Source organism: Anas acuta, chromosome 2 (assembly GCF_963932015.1).
Source record: "Anas acuta chromosome 2, bAnaAcu1.1, whole genome shotgun sequence".
NCBI lineage: Eukaryota > Metazoa > Chordata > Aves > Anseriformes > Anatidae > Anas > Anas acuta.
The window spans coordinates 57,740,796-57,754,552 of record NC_088980.1 but is presented as its reverse complement, the minus strand read 5'-3'; the positions used below and the strand labels follow the sequence as shown (position 1 = coordinate 57,754,552).

General features: G+C 43.6%; 1 protein-coding gene across 2 annotated transcripts in view; it reads right to left on the bottom strand.

Annotated features, from left to right (window-relative positions):
* The window catches only part of EGFR (epidermal growth factor receptor), a 159,511-nt gene that overhangs the window by 32,018 nt on the left and 113,736 nt on the right, over window positions 1-13,757 (bottom strand). For both annotated transcript variants that reach the window (XM_068674841.1, XM_068674840.1), the window contains exons 5-14: window positions 12,310-12,378; window positions 9,010-9,128; window positions 7,936-8,077; window positions 6,935-7,051; window positions 6,237-6,363; window positions 6,067-6,140; window positions 4,794-4,884; window positions 3,951-4,150; window positions 3,227-3,359; window positions 1,519-1,618 (exon numbers count right to left, since the gene is read on the bottom strand). In XM_068674841.1, the coding sequence (XP_068530942.1) occupies window positions 1,519-1,618; window positions 3,227-3,359; window positions 3,951-4,150; window positions 4,794-4,884; window positions 6,067-6,140; window positions 6,237-6,363; window positions 6,935-7,051; window positions 7,936-8,077; window positions 9,010-9,128; window positions 12,310-12,378 (1,172 nt within the window). The remainder of the gene's footprint in view (window positions 1-1,518; window positions 1,619-3,226; window positions 3,360-3,950; window positions 4,151-4,793; window positions 4,885-6,066; window positions 6,141-6,236; window positions 6,364-6,934; window positions 7,052-7,935; window positions 8,078-9,009; window positions 9,129-12,309; window positions 12,379-13,757) is intronic.

Genomic DNA, 13,757 nt, shown 5'->3' with positions numbered 1-13,757 from the left:
CTCCTAAAGTACTGGCCCCAAATCATTATTTTCCTGGTTTCTCAGCACAGCTTCCCTCCTCCATTTTCGAGAAGCACAGGAAATGGAGGCAACCCAAGGATGCCATGCATTTTCTACTTTGAATAGCAATTCATTTGTGCTTAAAGGCACTGCCTTTAGCCATTTTTGGCAGAACTATTTTTACTCAGACTGTAACAGCACCAGGAATACCGTAAATATTTTAGAGCAGGGAAACCAGCAGTTCTGGGTCAAATTCTATTACAGAAAGCAAACAAAAAAATTATACCATATCTACAGTGCTGGTTTCAGTGGGACTACAGTAAGACAAGTTATGTGAAGATTACTTTAATTACTGCAATGTCTAAGGGCCACTACAATGACTAATTAGTAGACGCTGGGCAAATGTGGAACAAGGGGTGGTCACTGCCTGAAGGAGCTTATGATGTTAACAACATCCTTTAGGCAATGGTGGTCTAAGCTGGAAGGGAGGATGGAAATACTTCACGTTACTGAGCAGTGACTCCTCGGACTGATGGGCAAGGGTCGAACACTCAGTGGCTGCAGGAGATGGTATGATGCGTTTTAAAGAGTTGGACTAAGGAGCACAGAGTAGGATCTGTGATGGAAGCAGGAGATTCGATTTCAATTAGCAAAAAGGTCTAACTGAGACAGTGGATGCATTAATGAGAATGAGAATTTTACAATTAAGATATGGGTTTAATCTGATTAAGAACAAATAATTTTTCACAGTTGCCAAACTGGACATCTCATGACATGAGAATATTCTAAAAATTAAAGAACAAAATTGAGGAAGATTCTGGATGCCTGGAAAGAGTATACTATATTGGCTTTTGAAGAAGGAGCTTTTGTAAGAATTTGGAAACTATAAGCATGAAAATCCCATCATTTTGTTTTGATTACCTTTCTTTGATCTTAATTTACACCTGCAATTGCTTTAACATTGGCTATATACTTTAACCTAGTTAGAGGAAGGAATGCAGTTTTAAGTAAAAATTGTTTCCTGAATATTGTCCAGAAAACATTTTTAATCACAATTTTATCATGGCTTTTCAAGTGAGAAAAGCTACTGTATTAATCCAGTATGTTAGCATTTTTTTCCTGTGAATAAGGATGTGTAATATTTTTTTCACGCCAACTTGGCTGTTCAATAACTACATGTTCCAAAAATGTTCACCACATTAGCATATCTTCACATATGTAAGTAATCCTAACTATTTTTTTTTCTGTAAAAGGACATAAGAAAGAAAGGCCCTACAATGCCTGTGATTCTAGGGCTGTCTGGATTATGTACATGGCAGGGGACACCAAAGAGAAATACATCCTGAAATTCCCTCTCCTGGTTTTGTCTTCCTACCCCCAGATCTTGCCCTCTAATTCACCCCATCTCTGCCTGATCCTGGAGAAGGGTAAAAGGGAATTCAGGATTATGTCAATGAGGGGAATACATATGGATGCACAGTTTTAGGTACAGGTTTGTTAAGCTGAGGCTGCCCTTACAGGTCCAGTGCAGGTTGCGTTGTAAGCGGTGGAGTTCTGCACCAGGCACTCTGGGTGGCAGGGGAGGCATTTGGAGTCCCTTTCAAACTCTCGTGGCTCCCTGGAAAAAAAAATAAAAAAGAGAAATCATAAAAACTCAGCTACTTAGTGAGTGATAAAATCTTGTCGTCTCTCCTCTTCCTGGCTTTTCCAGTTTAAGTCCATCGAGATGATTGTCCTGAGACAGAGGAGGTGCAGGGGAACCATCCTGGCCGGTGGCAGCAGCAGGGGCACTAGCTCAGCACAACAAGGGGGAGGCAAGGGAAAGGGAAATTTGGATGACAGCAGAACACATGGCACTGTGGGCTGCATGCTACAAATTAGTTTACTTTCCGTTTTAAGCTAATGACACAGGATATTTTCAAAGATTTCCACAGGCTTTTAAACGGTAGTAATGCAAAGAGATCAGTAAAAACATTTCAAATGATTCCAAGGCTCCAAATAATAATTAGGAAAGTTAAACAGCAATGCACTGATAATTAAATTCATGCCCTCCCTACAACACACAATGAATCATTAAAATATGAAAGTTGGGAACAGATGGTTTCAATAGCAATAAAGCTGTTCCACTTCAAGTAATGGTGTTATTAATTAAAGTAAATCTACCCATCATACAACACAAAAAATGCCCAGATCTGCCCTTCGGGTCATAATAGCTGCTGGAGGGAATTCACTTATAAAAAAGACAGCTGCTGAATGGCAAGTTGCTAGACAAATACAAACATCATGGGCATCAGCACCCTGTCAAGTACTTGCTTAATACGAATGATTTTAAAAGCACAACTTTGAGAGATTTATTAAGAAACAAAAGTAGAAGTGTTTACACCAACAAAATTATGATGGGAAAGCGTTTGTCTAATGCATGTTACTGAAGATCAGCATATTTTTCGGTCCTAACCATGCCTTCCCTGCCCACATCACCTGCTGAACAGACTGAAAAAAACAGCCGCCGTCCTGACAGAAAGGCATCAATATATTTTCCTCAGCTCGAGCAAAGCTGAAGCAATAATTTTGCCTGAAATTGCTGCTCCCAGTGCTCTTCAGACGAAGGCTAATTTTCCCTCGACTGTGACTCTGCAGGGCAAGCTGCTCACCTGGCTGGTGGCCAGGAGCTCCCTGCCACCTCAGTGGGAGCCCCCCAGGCACCCTGGGGCAGCCTCTGACCTCCTGAAACATGTCCAGAAAATCCATCACCTTGAGCATACCTAAGGGTCCCTTTGCAGTGTGTGACTTCAGGGGGTGATTGCATTCTCCGTGACTACAACTGGCTCTGAATCTTGACAGATGTGCTTAATGTGACAGGCTTGGCTTGGATTTTCAGGGGTTTTAAGCTCCTTTATGTCGTATGGGAAGGAAGGGTAGTGGTTGGCCTCCTTCGGCCTGATGATAGCCTCCCGGCAGGCCTGGGGCAATTTATTCATGTTGGTAGCTCTGCTGGGAGCACACTCCCGGGCAATACCGACCAGGGAAGGAAAGTTAGCTCTGCTCCCAGCTTTTCTCTGCTGGGGCACAGTGCTCAGCTCAGACTAACGCCCTTGCCAAGTGGGTGAAATCTGGAGCAATCAGAGACCCTCTGGGTTGCTTGCTTTCTAGTCACATGCATTCTAAAATCAATACCCCCCTCCCCCAAATCATTGCCAAAACCCCAAGCACCCCCCAGGCCCCTTACCCTTGCAGGATGTTGCACTGTTTCACACACTCCTTCTGGCGACCAAAAAACCTGCAGGAGAAGCAGTGGAAGGGCCCTGGGCCCCAGCAGCCCACGTCCGAGCACAAGGGGTCACACACGTGCCTCTCAGCAGCTGAGAGGGGGAGAGAGAAAAGAGAAGAAGCCGTAAGCTTCAAGGCAGGAGAGAGGGCAGACACAGCACTGCAAAAGAGTCTATCCTGACAGCCAGTCCTGGTAGTGTGGAAGAGGAATAATCTTGGTTCTCATAATTCCCAAAGCCTGAAATCAGGAGCAATTCCTGGCCTTTCAAAATAAAAATGAGTTCTGTGACCACCCAACAGCCATACAGTAAAGCTGAACCAGTATCAGAGGAGATATATATTCCAAAATGAAAAAAAAAAAAAAAATCATATTTTGCAAAGAGAAATAATTAGATTTTGGCCAAGGGAGCACTGCAACATGCATGAACAAACTTGCCAAACAATTCTGATGTTCAGAGCAGGCTTCTGTGTCCTTCAACCTATGTGGTTTCACTGGGTACATAACAGGACAGTTACAGTCACAATAGTCACCATGAAGCCCACGTCCTCTGTGGACGAATCTTTCTTTCCCTGTCTCCAACAAAGCAGTACCGCTGATGAATTTTGCAGCCAGGGGGATGCTCAAATTACTTTTGCATTTTAGCATGAGCTTCCGTGGGTGCAAGAAGGTAGCTCAGACTTACCACACTCATTTTTATTTCTGTTCTGTATGATTTTAGTTTTCTGACTCTGAGTAGCAAAGAGGCTGTGCCAGTTCATGCTGTCAGCATAGCAGAGGTTCTTGTTCTTCATAATGGCAACATCTCCATCACTTATTTCCTTGAGGGAGCGCAGCCCTAAGGACTGTATTTTCAAATTGACAACAGCAAGGGAATACTGGCCACTAAAATGGAGAAAACACACAGAAGAAGGAGGGTTAGTAAACAGGGTTGTACTTGGAACATTTTTCTTTTGGTTTTCAAATGTGGTGCTGCGTAATGAATTTTTTTCAACTGAAAATTCAAAGCTAAATCTGGCAGGACGTGTGCACTGTGTCAATGAATGATGTGCAATGATGGCAGTAGGTAGAACAGCTATTTCACACGGGTCCACAAGAACATCTTTCCTTTCGGGGCAAGCCCAGGTGGGTGCTGGATGCTCTGCTATTGTCTGCTCTGCCTGGCAGCCACCATCTCCATCTCTGACTGTCCACCAAGCCCCAAACTGAATGTCTTCAACCCCAAAGTGCTTCTGATCACATCATAAGTTGTCTGGCACACTCAGCCCTGTACACTTACAGGCTAGGTGGGAAGAGCACAGTCTTTAGAGCAGGCTCATTGCATCCCCCTAAAAGCAGCGCAGAGTTGCAGGTTTGATTCCACTCAACTGCTACAAAAACAGTGCTCAGCACCTCACAGGTTATTTCCCGTTTGGCATCGGTTTTGTGACAACCCCGTCTCCCAGTGCTAGATACCCTGGTGTGCTCAGAGAAACGCAGCTCTCAAGAGAACTCCTTTTACAGGCAGCCTGGCATGTGATTTACTTACTGCTGCTTGGTGCGGCCCCGGATAATCTCCAGATTTTCAAAAGCGTAGAGATCAGTAGCGTTATCAGGCCACGCCTGAATCAACAAAAATCCTGAAATGAAGAAAAGAAGATTAAAAATATATAACAATAATGCAAATGCGGTCATCGTTGGAGGTGAAATGTCCTCCTCCTGTCAGCTTCTCCCGAGCTGGGAGAAGGCACTTGTACTTTCCATGTGCTTTTCTGAGAATCTCAAAATGAGACATGACATTTCAGGGCTATTTGCAAACACCGTTTTGTAAACAATTTACTCTTTAGCCCACCACGAGGGCTGAGGAGAGCCAGAGAACAGTGTGTCAGGGAACTGCACATCCTGCTACGCTGAGCCACCAGTGACAACTCCTGCCAGCGAGCACCCTGCCTGAGAGGCTGCGGGAGCGAGGCACTGCCCTGTCTCCTCTGTGAGATGCCCCTGGGCAACAGGAAAATTGGGCAGAAAGCAGGAATGGTGCAGAACAGACAGCAGCTCAGTGTGTGTTTGCTGTGACAAGCAAATTTCCCTGCTAAGCTGAGGCACACTGGAGGAGGTAAAGGATTTGGGAAATTGCATGCCACTGTATGAAGCTCTGAGGTTAGTCACTGCTGCCCTGAAGGGAACAAGGCAGGTAAAAGAGAGGGGGAAAAAAGGTAGTCTGCAGCCACATCCATGGGCCCAGCTCTGACATCATACTTATTTTATAATGGGATGAACAAAATTACTTTTAATAGATACTTGTACCAGCCTGCAGCCAAGTGCTCTGGTGGCTGTGTTGTGCTGGCGGAGCTGTGCTTACTCCCAGGAAGGGCTCGACAGGCTGGGGAGGGTGTCCTCTCCAGTGGAGTGATGCAAGGCAAGGCACTGAACACGCTTCCCTAAGGAGTTGCTGAAAGGTTTTCCACAAATAGAAACACTTGGTTTTTTTTAGCCGGAGGGGCACGCCCCTGCATCACCACATACTTCTTGGGTGGCTGGGGATTGCTTCTGCTTTCATTCCTCGCTAGGGCTGACAATTAGGCAGAAGGGATGGTCTGCCATAACCACACACCTTGGACAGGAGGCCAGTACAGGTTACCTGGGTGTAACACTGGCGAAATGCTGCTGACCACCTTTGTGAGGGGTGACCCTCAGAAGCTCAGAGACAGAAATAATTAGCCCGCACTTCTCCTCACATGCTTGAAAACTTCCCTGGTCTTGCTTTGGGTTTTTAGCAGTACCGGTTAGAAAACATCTCACACTTCGCACACATCACTGACCTGATATTTCTTTGACTGTTTTGAAGACATCGAGCTTCTTAGGGTCAAGGGGCAGTGTCTTTGTGAAGGCATCCCTGAAACAAAATGAATGAGGAATTGGAAGAACGGATCAGCCTGAATTTCTCCCTAGCGCCTCTCCTCCGGTGCTCAATGACCAGCTTGCAACTCACCCTAGAAAAGCAACTGGGAGAATGCTGACATCCCCATTGATCTTTGTACAGTTTTTGAAGGAATCAATGTTTGTGGCATTTATGGAGAGAATCCCTTTCAGTTCACCTATTCCGATGCCATTGCACACTGTTAAAGTAGAGACATGAAAATCAGGGGGAGAAGAGAGAAGCATAATCACATGTAATGGAATAAACATGAAAATACTGCTAGTCCAGAAAACACTCCCACTTGGTCAATCCCACCTCTGTAAGATCTCGTAGATCTTTTGGCTACTATTGCTTTTCAGAAAATGCCAAAGAACAAACATTTCTTGCTTGTACAGCTGTGCAGCTCTGGTCCTAGCATCTCTGCACACAGGCTCTGGCACATGCCCTTCTCCCTCTTTGTCCCATTTTTGTTTTATTCCTGTTGATGAGATATTGGAAAGGGCAAACAAAGAAGGCAGATGTGCAGGATACACACGCACATGAAGTGCAGTTTATCTGCACAAGTGTACTTACAGCATATCTCATCTGGAGAGCATGCTCTGCAGGCATGCTTTCTGAGTACACGGTTTGTCAGACCTGCAAACTATCAGTGGATGTGCATACTGAATTTGCACTTGGAGATCTTAATTCAGGTCAGACCCCCATGTACTTATTCTAATAAATCACCTATCATTTCAAAGCTTTATTATTTCATGCCATGCTTTTTATACCTTTGCTGCATAGCCCGTCACACTTTTTACACTTCCGAACACCATTTTCTTCCACTTCATAAGTATCAGTATTGCATGAACGAACGCAGGAGCCATGGTCTGTCACCACATAGTTGTCTGGAAAAACAAAGGATGACAAAGAACATTGAAATACAGGCGGGATGCATCAGGGGATGCACATGTATGTCAATACTAGGAAAAAAGAAGGTTTTTTTTAACTTTTGGCATACATAAAGCACAGGCATTAATTATTAATTTTCACGTCCTTTGAGAGCAGACAGACATGCAGTGCTATCACCATTTTACAAGAGAGGAGAACAGTCGCAAAAGGGTAAAACAACATTGCAAAGGACAGACTGTGCAGCAGTGCTGCTATCTGGATCAATACACATCCTTTTTGATCCCTCAGCTTCACTAACTCTTCCAGGGTAAGGGCCAGGAAGGGCAGTAGTGAACCTCAGAAAGGTTCTGCATTCACTTCTGTATGCTAAAGTCTCTCTTGCATTTAAGTCTTGTTTGTTTAAGAGACCAAGGGCATGGAAAAGTGTGAAAGAAAAAGCAAGCATCTGTAGAGGAAGCAATGATCCCAGGATTTCACAAAGAGTATTTAAACCAATGACTTTCTATCTGTCATAAATAAGAACCAGTTAAGAGTTGATACTGCTTCAGTAATCCACAGGATTGATCCCATATGTCTTTCCTGGCCATCATTTTGATGATTCTCATAAGATGTTTTTTCTCCTCATCAAGAGAGAATCTTCAGAAGTCAGAGTGTAACCACTAAAAATCAGGGAAGCTGATGGATGCAGGAAGACTGAAGAAGTTGTCCTCTTTATCGTCTACTCTCTCATTCTTGTTACCTGCTCCCAGTTCCCTGAGAAGCTGAGGAGAACAAGCAAGTGCTCCTGCACTTGGCTGTAACACAGAGGGTGACACAGGTCCCTTCCCACCTCCCTCGAAGCCTTCATCTCTTCTGTGGCAGAAAGCTGAAATGAACTTACGTGGACATTCCCTCACACAAGTGGCTCCAAAGCTGTACTTTCCATCAGGGTTGACATCCATCTGATAGGTGGTGGGGTTATACAGGACCAACGGGGGACACGTGTCCTTGCACGTAGCATCATCCCGAAACTTGCGGCATGCCTGGCATTGAACAACAGCACCATTAAAAAGCTACACGGGTTTTATATTAGCTGTTTAAAAACACTCCTATGGGCTCAGCTGCTTCCTCTTAGCTCTAATGGAAATTCTGAGCAACTACAGGGATGGTCCTTTTTGCTTTGGAGGTGAAAGGGTGTTTCAGGCACCCTTGGGCAATTTAGTTTGATATTTGAAAGAAAAGAGTGAACGTGAGGTTTTCTTGTTCTGAACAAGAAACCTTGGCACTCTGGAGGAGAGTTGCTGGGATTCACGTGGGAACAGGAGTGAATCTGCATGCCTCAGACAGAAGAATTTTCCCTACAAGCAGTAACCAGATCAAGACAAACGGTACTTTCTTGGCCAGCCACTTTTTAATAACCTCAATCAAATCAAGTTCTTTCCTGCCTATTATTGACTTTTGTGGCTGAATATTAAACAGAAGATGTTCTATTTGGCTGTAGGTAATGAACAATTTAGCAGGTTTTTACGAAGGACAAGTTGGTTCTTCCAACCCAATCCTGCATTAAATTAATAATTATTCCCTCCTTCCCTTTATTTTACCCCGGCTTTCCAGATTAAAGAGAATAACTCTCTTCCCTGTGAGCCAGTAAGGGCATCCTAGCCATGAGATTTCTCAGATTGCACCAGGAATACAGATAACAGCAACAAAACACAAACTAGACAGTTGCTGTGGGAATTACTTGAGTGTCACTTAACTTTGAATGCCATATAGTGCACAGGTGGGGAGGAGTTAAAATCACAGCATGTACCAGCCCACGGAAACTTCAGTGGAAAAGCAATAGCATTTTTTATTCCTAAAAAAGTTGGATTTACTCCTTCCCCCTCCACACCACCAGGGTCCCCCAGACCAGATCTTTTGTGCCTGCCCCTCTGAGCCAGGTTTTCAAGCACTGATGACGTTGTAGCATCATTACCAGGCAGTCGCTCTCCCGAGGCCCTGTGCACCCTGCAGCACACTGGTTGTGGCAGCAGTCACTGGGCACCTTTCCCCGGCACCGGCCAGAGCACTGCTGAGCACAGATGACTTTTGTTACTGGAAGACAAAGAAGTAAAAAAAACAGGAATTAAGAAAGTTTAGGCTGAATTGTCTGCAATGAAATTGATAAACATGGAGAAAATGTCTCATGTAGAATCTGTCCTAGTTTCCCCGTGGGATGCATATTCTGTCCTCAAGTCAGGAGAAAGTGAGGAAGGGTGAGAGTTGGTGTGGGTGGCGGGGATGTATTTTGCCCTTAATTATCTTGGCTCTTGTGAGGTGCTAAGCCCTCTGGTCCCAGCCAGCACATCATGTCCTGCTTAGAAAGAGCAAGAAAATTCTGGGAGTCATTGCAACTTTCAGCTGGGTAATAGAGCAGCTCCACTTTATTGAGCTAATCTGCTACTACTGCTGCTAGCTTCAGGAAAAACACCATAACAGGAGAAGTGCCAGAGTTCTGTGCTATAGTGGGAAACTATACATTGTTGGTAGGGTGCTAGGATTCCTTTAATGCACTAAAAATACATGTATTTCTGAAATTTGCAGAGAGAGGGGACACCCACTCAGCAAACTGATCTCATACACATACTATATTGTTTTTCTTTAGGCTTCAATTTCTTGGCCAAATTTCTCGTTACTCAACTCCCACAGGGTTTGCACCAGGGCAACCCGAAGGAATAGCTGGCCCTGATTCAGCTTTCTACAGGAGAGGGAAAACAGCCTGCAATATTTTGTTTAGAATCAGGAAATCATCTCAATTTGAATATCAAGCAGAGAAAACAATAATTACAAGAATTTAAAAAAAAAAAAAAAAAAAAAAAGAAATAATGGCTTGCATATGTTAGTACAATGGGCCAAAGGTCTGTCTGTTCCCTACAAAAGTTACTGATCTGCAGACCCTGGTGATAGGCACCTGACTCCTTGGTCAGGGGAAGTGGATTGCTAACCCGCTGCACCACAGCACCCCAAGCACCTCAGCTGTGCAATAAATACAGTAACTGCTACCAGCTTCCCAGATGGGCACAAATGGGTTACAACATTACCAGGAGTTCCTGTAAGTCAGAAACAGATGGTTGTTAATTAACAGAGAACTATCAGAAAATGCAACCTGCTACAGGGTACACAACCGTAATTATTTCTTTTTAATCACACTTCCTATATTTTTCCATTATACACTTTTGTACCCAAGCTGTATTATTTCATTTTTACTTGTAGGTCTGTAAGCAAGATATTGTATTTTCAAGGAAACATTAGCTCTACACTATGCATTAGATTCTCTGATAGCAATTCCTCTGTTCAACCAGAAACAGGGGAATAAAAGGCACATTGTTCTACATGAACAGCATTTTGATAACATTTTTCTCATAAGCATCAGCAGGGGAGTAAAACAGCTCATCACTTTGATAGCTATTGACTGAAGCTTCCTGCTGGAAACATGTATCATGGCAAACGTTTATATTTCATACAGAATATCCCACGTTCATCGAAGGAGAAAGATAAATATCACACCAAACTTTCCCACATATGGAAATGTGGGATACATTTTCAGTTGGCCAGATTCTCAAATGCTTCAAGAGGAGAGCCAGAGCCTGCAAATGGTTTCATTTTATGCACTCTGAGTAATCCTCCCAAAGCCAGTGAGAGTTTGTGAGTGCTGGAAGTCTGCCGGATTGAGACCTGACGTTTTGCAAGCCCATGGGACAGCTGTGCTGTCTCAATGGCAGGGAGCGACCTAGAAAGACCTTTGTGTGCGCAACCACTGTCCACCTTGAAAGCAATTCACTGTGCTTGCAAAGGCACAAACCAGTCTCCAGAGCTGACCGAGAGAAAACAAAGTTCATAGTAAATGAAGAGGGAGAGGCTCTATGTTCTTTTTTTTTCTTTCTTTTTTTTTTTTTTTTCTGTAAGCTGAAGAAGTTGTACAGACTTGACTTGACACTTGCAAGCAAGAAACTCTGCTCTAAGTCATTATTTACAATGGAAAAACCTAAGGCAGGATGTTGCTCTCATTTGTTGTAGTGTAGATCAGCAAACTTTCCACTAAACTTTACAGGGTTACACAAAACTCTAAGGCAAGAAGAATCATAAACAGTGTATTTCCCCAATTGTTATACAAAAAGGAAATAATGAAGTATCAAAAAATTGAGACACTCTTCCTCCTCAACTTTACTTTAGGAGAAACAAAGCCTTGAAAAATCTCAAACACCTCTGACTATATGTTATCTACCCTCACAATATCAGGCAAGCAGCCTACCTGCAAAATTTTACAGTGAAACACATGCAATCGAACCAAACAACCTCACAATCCCAATGTCTCCATTTCAAAATGAAAAAGATGGCAATACATTTTCAGAGGGCCTTGAAAAAGGTCTTCTGAGTGCAATATGTAGCGTTACTGCTCATGCGATGGTGACATAATTTGCGTTTCTAAAAGAAACCTAAAGGGATGTCAAAAAAGGGAATGAAAGCAGCAAAAATCAGGTTATGTTGTTGCTTCTACTGTTAATCAAAAGCATTGTTAAACAGCCAACAGAACTGCTCTGCTAGCAACAGCTGCAACACAAACAATTCACCTTGCAGCTACTGCATTCTCTCTTATATGGTAAAATAACTTAAAGGATAGATGTTCTCAAGTACAGATGGGAGAAAGTTATGGGAGGCAGATAAAAGCTTTCAATGCAGGAAACAGCTGCAATCTTTTCACTCTGGAGAAATATCTCATCAGCCAGGAAACCCAGACCCACGTCAAACCACCTAAAGACTTCCCATCCAGAAGCAGAGCTGCTCAGATGGACCAGAGTTGTGGATGCCCCATCACTGGAAGTGTTCAAAGTAGGACTGGACAGGGCTTTAGGCAACCTGATCTAGTGGAAGGCGTCCCTGCTCACAGTAGGGGGGTTGGACCAGATGATCGTGAAGGGTTCCTTTCAACCCAAACCATTTTGTGATTCTGTGATCCCTGTGAATGACCTTTTTTGGAGCAGGAAGCCTTTATGTGCACGTGATATAAGAGGCTGGTTTCAGACCCCTTATCATGCCCATTGGACTGCAAGGAGAAGCAGGCCACGTGTGTTGGTGGTATGCTTCAAGGAGTTCTAGCATAGCAGGACTGAGAAAAGGACCAGTGTAAAACACTTGCTGCTAGTGCTCACTTGACAGGTAAATTATTCAGTAGATAGAAGGTTAGTCAGTCAGATTGTAGCACCCAAGATCATTCTTAATTAATCTGCAGGCTTACATGTCTGGCAGTTCTGTTCACCAGCACCCCAGCAGTGGTCCTCTGTGCAGTTCGGATGGCATTTTGGACCTAAAAGATAAGAGTGGAGCATTATAAAAATGTTTGCTGTTTAAACCCTGGATGACAACATCATAGGTGTCACACAAAACAAAACCTTGAGCCTTCAATCTCAGTAAAACAGGGGGAGAAGCAAGCCTCTGTATTCTGGTGCTCAGAAATTTTGAGAGTTGGACCTCAAATCCTTATCTGTTGTTCATCACTGGATTCCTACGTGCAGTTCTCCACACCTTTTAGCAAGCAAGCACAATACCCAGACAGTCTAGCTGACGAAAGAGGAGTATTTTTCCCAGGAAATGGAATCTCAGCCACTGTCCGACTGGGCCTTGGGCTTGAATTTGCATAAAACTGCAAGTCACTGCTGGCCTGCAGTCAGGCATGTGCCAGCTGCTTGCTGCAGGCCACGTGGAAATCAATGCACATTTCTAAGAAGAAAACAAAACCAACTGGATTTGCAGGCAACTGCCAGCTACTCTGACCACAAAGCAATTCTACTTGTCTGCTTCGTGCCCTCCTCCTGCCTTCTGCCAAAAATACTCCTCAGCTTAGGTCTACGCAGCAGACAAGCATTGGAGAGGCAGCAGGATGGACGGACACCCTGCGTGAACTTTGATGTTGTTCAGTACAAGGCTATCGGTATTAAGCATCCCTTTCCCACCTCTTCCTCCTTCCTCTTCCTGCCGTGCTTACTATTCTATCTTTTTTTACTCTTAATGACAAGCAAAGTCCCAGAGAAACAACTTATTTTCGATTTCAGGATCATTATTAAAACCATAAATGGCTGTCTAAGCAGATTAATCTGGAATTTACTACATTTAAGAGGCATTTCCTATTAGAGTGATTCCTCCTGCTGGTAACACGTGATTCTCCCTCCCCCTCACTGCCCATCACATAGCTGAACAAATGCCAATACTTGTCCAAGAGCTGACAGATTTGATGTGGGAGCAAAGAACTGTACTTTTTTTTTTTTCTTTTAAGTTTAAAAGTTAAAGGTTAACATTTCTGCAGTGTTCAGAGTCAGGCTCCTGTGATAACTTATGTCGTTCACAGCCCCTTGGTTACACTGGGCTCCGCAGCAAGTATGTCAACATAGAAGCTGGCTATTTGGCTCCCCAGCAATTATGCAACTAGAAGATAAAGAAAATGTTTTCCACCAATTTGCAGTGCCAAAGGTGAAATGTTCAGAAATTGAAAGAAACTCTCCTTCCTATGAGGTAACTGGGGATTTTACAAGGGATTTGTAAGCCTCAAGGATTAGTTTGAGCATACTTTAGGCATATAACACAAACTTTTTAAATATACAATTTCCTTCCTCCTGATCTAAAGCATCAGATTTATCTGCCTCTTATCATAATTTTTGCAAGGATTATTCATTCAGCCCAAAACACCGG